The sequence below is a fragment of the Echinops telfairi genome, unplaced genomic scaffold (assembly GCF_000313985.2).
Source record: "Echinops telfairi isolate 266 unplaced genomic scaffold, ASM31398v2 ScPeMD7_7462;HRSCAF=8500, whole genome shotgun sequence".
NCBI classification, from domain to species: Eukaryota; Metazoa; Chordata; class Mammalia; order Afrosoricida; family Tenrecidae; genus Echinops; species Echinops telfairi.
The window spans coordinates 4,894,976-4,899,964 of record NW_022111362.1 but is presented as its reverse complement, the minus strand read 5'-3'; the positions used below and the strand labels follow the sequence as shown (position 1 = coordinate 4,899,964).

The 4,989-nt window shown below is 48.0% G+C and overlaps 1 protein-coding gene across 1 annotated transcript; it reads right to left on the bottom strand.

Annotated features, from left to right (window-relative positions):
• Positions 1-155: 155 nt before the first annotated feature.
• On the bottom strand, positions 156-4,983 carry CST3 (cystatin C). Its single transcript, XM_004715300.2, has 3 exons — positions 4,706-4,983; positions 1,426-1,539; positions 156-525 (listed from the first exon to the last, which is right to left on the bottom strand). Exons 1-3 carry the CDS (start codon positions 4,946-4,948, stop codon positions 442-444), a joined length of 441 nt encoding a protein of 146 aa, XP_004715357.1. The 5' UTR covers positions 4,949-4,983; the 3' UTR covers positions 156-441.
• Between the last annotated feature and the right edge of the window lie 6 nt (positions 4,984-4,989).

Genomic DNA, 4,989 nt, shown 5'->3' with positions numbered 1-4,989 from the left:
TCTAGGGCGATGACAGCAAAGCATCCTTGATGCACACCTGGTCACAGCAGTTCTTGCCTCCTCATTGCATTCTAGACATCAGTGGGACAGGAAGTGCCTTGTAAGTCTCCATCTTTCTTAAGTCTCCTTCCCAAAGACAGTAAACAACTAGAAAGTAGCTGATGCAACTTTTTATTGAATAAAACGAGCAGAACAGGGACAGCATGAGGCTGGAGCATTTAAAAAGCAACGAAAAGGAAGGAGCTGGGTTTGAACTCTTAGCTCTTCCCAAAACACGTAGGAAACCTTCACTTTTCTTTTGGTACTGGAACACTAAAGAGACTTCAAGCCTCGCTATGGCAGGATCACTACTCTATAGGCTCAGATGCACAAGCAGAGGTAACTGCACTCCCAAGGGGCATGGCGAGAGGCAGTCAGCACTGTAATCAGCTATGCAACCCTCTATGCGTTCTGGCAACTGGATTTTGTCAAGGAGGTTGAATTCATCCAAGGAACAGTGTATACCTGGAAAGAGCAGAGGACTCTCTGCAAAGAGAAGAGAGAGGAGCAGTCAGTAGTATTATGATTAAATGTAAAACGTCTCACCAATAGATCTAGAAGTTCAGGATAAGGAATAATGGGGACACTTGGTCCTCTTCCTTTCTGGTCTCTTAACACTCTGGACCATCCCCGTCCCCTCCCACCACTCTAAGAGCAGGAGCCACTCCTATGTGTTTGAAGACTTCTGTCTTGCCCCAGCACAGCCCTTTCAGCCAGGAGTCCACAGGTGGAGTGTTTCCACAGCCCGGGGGCACAGGCACTTCCAACACTTGGATTCGTCCTATACAGGTCTAGTTGGAAGAACCCAAGGGATGGGGATTCGAGTCTAGAAAAAGGCCTCTGAAAAAGGAAGGACCTGAGAAAGGCTGACAAGAAGGAAGCATAGCTCTTTCCGAGGCTGTGACCCCACATACACCATCCAAAGTTCAGGAAAGAGAAAAACATTTATCCAGTGAGCCAAGGCAGTCACAAGGAGTCACATGGCTTAGGGTGCTCACAGGAATTCAATATCCACAGATCTGCTCAGCGTGGCTGTAGGCAGTATGAGCCAAGAGTTGAGGTAAGTACTGCTCTTTTTCCCTTTACAGAAGCTGCTCAGCAGCTGCTATGTCCTTTCAAGTAGACAATACCAGAAATGGTCTCACATTGGTCCATTCCCAAGCTAGTCTTCCCCTTATGAATTTATGTTAATCAGATGCTCACAAGCACCGTTCCACCTCCACATATGAACGCCTCTTCCCACTTGTACATGCAACCTACATGTGAAAGCCTCATAGACATATACTCCCTTGTATGCACCCACATGTGCATACACATGCACTGCTACTCCCCAACCCCACCTCTTTCCTGTGAACTATTTGTCCCGTGTATATTAGGCACACATACCTTCTTCAGGTGTGGCTGGTCATGGAAGGGGCAGGTAGTCAAATTTGGCTGGGACTTGGTACATGTGGTTCGTCCAAGCTCCACATCTAAGAAGTAATTCACTCCAGACACGAGCTGTGCACATGGGAGAGAAGGGTTTGTTTTCTAACACTCTATGTCACTCTTACTCCTTAAGACCTTTGGGCCAGCATTCATAGTCTGCCAGCATTGTAACCACAAAGCACATTCGCTAGCCTCCTAATGATCCTACTGCCACATCTGACCTCCAGGCAATTTATAGAGCAACATAGATGGCTTCAACAAGACGTCTCATGCAGTCAAACTGAAGCGTGGAAGAGGCAGAAGCCAGGTACTAAGAGCTCATTAACTGGATTCAATAATGGAAGGCACTGCCCTCAGAGCCCAGCAGAAGGCAGGTAAATACACTGTCCTAGTAGGCCTGGTGGTTTAGCGGGTTATATGTTGAATGCTAACCACAATGTCAGCAACTGAAAACTAGGAGCTATCCCAAGGGAGAAAGAGGAGGGTTTCTACTCTTGTAAAAAGTTACAGTCTTGGAAAGCCACAGAGGTAGTGCTACTCTGCCCTATCGAGTCACTATGAGTTAGAATCAACTGGATGGCAGGGAGGTTTTGTTTCTGAGGAGCCTGTAGGGCAAGGGCGAATGTACAAAGTAACTTTGTGTCACCAGTGAAGGTAGTTAAGTTCTGCTAACACAGCAAAAGAAGGCAGAGTCACTGGGGTCTATTTTAGGAAGACTGTCATTTAGCAAAGGAGCCCCTGTGGTGTAGTGGTTGTGTTGGACTGCTAAGTATACAGCCAGGAGTTCAAAATCATCAGCTGCTTTCAGGGAGAAAGATGAACTTTCTAGCTAACATCCAATATTGACATTTAGCCCAGTCTCATTCTTCGGATTGTTTAACACGGATTTACTTACTCCCTCACCTAACATTATGAAATGAGATCCTTCTGATGCATAAAGTTTTTAGGTTGGTAAACACTGTCCTTCCTGGAAATCTTTCTAAAGTATTTACACACCTGTCTTTATATTAGAGATTCCAGTATACAACTGAACTCTCTCCTCATAATGGGTTTCCCTACAGCCAGACAAGCAAGGTTAAAACTAGAAAAACAGAGGATGAGGAATCCAGTGGGGTCAAGATTCTAAATACTTGTTACTTTGACATACCCTCACCCCTGCACCCCGTGTCAACTTTCCCATCTTTAAAAGAAACACAAATAGAGCTCTGATGAGCTATAGAGCTCTATCTTCCTTCAAGTTACTGCCATATTCAAGGAGGTCAGAGAGACCATTTAATTCCGTGCCAGCCCATCGTTGCAGAGCCCGATTTTAACCTTCATATATTTGCTCCTGGGTTGCTGTGTCCTGCTCTACAAATGGGGTACCGGCCTTTGAGCCTGGATTCTAGCCTTCTTTTAAGGGCAAGCTCCAATCCCAGTCCTTCCTCTCTGATCCTTTCATAAACTCCCTTGATCTGGTCACAGGCTTCACTATAACCCAAGCAGGCGTCAATCCTATTTGACCCTGTGGCACTGAACTCCAAAGGCTGCTGGCAAAGGTAGGTAAATGGAAGCACCGTTCAGAAGCTTTTCTTCTGAAATCTATAGAGCAAGTTTGTATCCTTATGTAAGTCCTAAGGTTCTAAGTATTCAATGGTGTTTGCTAGGAACTCCAGAGGGAGGAGGCTGAACCTCAAGCGAGATGATTGTTAAAGGTGGTCAGGTGCCCTGGGAGCTCAGCTTAAAACCATTCCCCACTGCACACGAGGAAATGGAGGTTTGTCTTGGTGGCACAGTTGAAAGGACACACCCAAGTAGACATACACCTCTTCTGCGCACATGATGACTCGAATCTAAGTTTGAGAAAAGGCCAGACTAGCCTAAATTGAGCAATAGTTTTCAAACAACTGGCTTGATTTCTCACAAACACCGAGATCACAAGGCAAAGACTGAGTTGTTTTCATTAAAAGAGGCTAAAAATACATGCAAATGGCTGAGTGCATTAATGATGACTTTAGGACAATTAGGAATCTATGAATAAGGTCTCCACATCGGGTAATCTTATATGTGTTTGATATCCTGGCTTTCAACATTGTATTGAGGTTATGTAAGAGAAGGCACTTGTGTTTAGAACGCATGCACTGAACAGTTTACTTTCAAGTCTTTCTGAAAAAATAGATGTATATAGAAATACACACCTATGCACACATGTACGTTGAGTGAAATAAGTATGATAATTATCAAGAGTTGAGGAACTCAGATGAAAGAATTAGAGAAATTCTTTGCCCTACTTTTGCAATGGTAGTGTAAGCCCCAAATATCAAAATAAAAAGTCTTTAAAAAGTTGTTTTAAGAAAACATTTACTGGCAGAACTAGACTGAGTAGCCAAGTGTCTAGGCCTGCCTTTGCTTCTCTCCCATTTCACAAGAGCCCTGCCTTCAGGCTAGGAAGGTTCATCAGAGCTAATATCTAAAATAGAAATAAAGGTGCTCCACAGCTTCCAGGAAGGGCACTAGTCAGGCCAGGCCTAGTGACTCTCGGCTATCGATTGTGGGTCCGCAGGGAAAACAAAAGTGGATTAGAAGCAATGGGCATGCCCCCAAATGGTCGGGACCTATCGCACCAACCCATGGGTGCAGGTTGCCGTTTGGAGGTTTGTTCAGCATGGAGGCAGCCCCAGAGTCCTAGAGAACGGCACTGAGAGGGCCCGAGTGCTCAGGGGGTGAAGGGGCTCAGGCCCAAGAGGGCACAGAGAGATGCAAAGGCTAGGGAGCGCAATAAAGGCGGATAAAAAGCCTTGGTGGCACAGTTAATTACATGTTGAGCTACTAACCACACGGTCACCTGAAACCAGCTTCACCGGAGAGACTGGCCTTTCTCTTCGGGTAAAGAGTTAGTCTCGGAAATCCAAAGGCAGTCCTACCCTGTCCTACAGGGTCACTATATGCCAGAAATCTACTGGCAGTGAAGGGGTCTTTCCAGAGGCGAGGGCCGGGAGCCCAGAAGGTGCAGAAATTCGGGTAGCCGTCAGGCTGGGAGTGGTGTGGAACTCAGGAGGGGTTGGGGCCCAGGGCGCTGGGAAGGGGGAACTTTAAAGGGCGATAGGGAACTAGGGGAAGCGGCCCAGGGCTGGGTGTTAGGGATCCCTGGCCTAGGGAGAAAGTGGGTGGTACTCTTCAAAAGGCAACGCCCTGGCCGGGCCGGACCCCGCGGCCCGGGGCCCAGTCGTTCTCCCAGGCCTGCCCTGCACGCCCTCACCTGTTTCCGAGCGCCCTTCAACCGCACTACGCGGTGGTGAAACTTGTCGTTGCTCGCCTTGTTGTACTCGCTGACGGCAAAATCCAGCGCGCGCTGTACGCCCTCCTCGTTCGCGTCGGCCTCCAGGAGGCCCCCCAACAGGCGCGGGGGCCTGGCTGGGCTCGCGGCGCCGCCGGAGCTCAGCATCCCGGCCAGGGCCAGAGCCCCCAGCACAAACAGCGGGGCACGCAGAAGCGCGGCCATTGCGCGTTGGGCCTGCGACACGCACAGAGGCCGTGAACGTG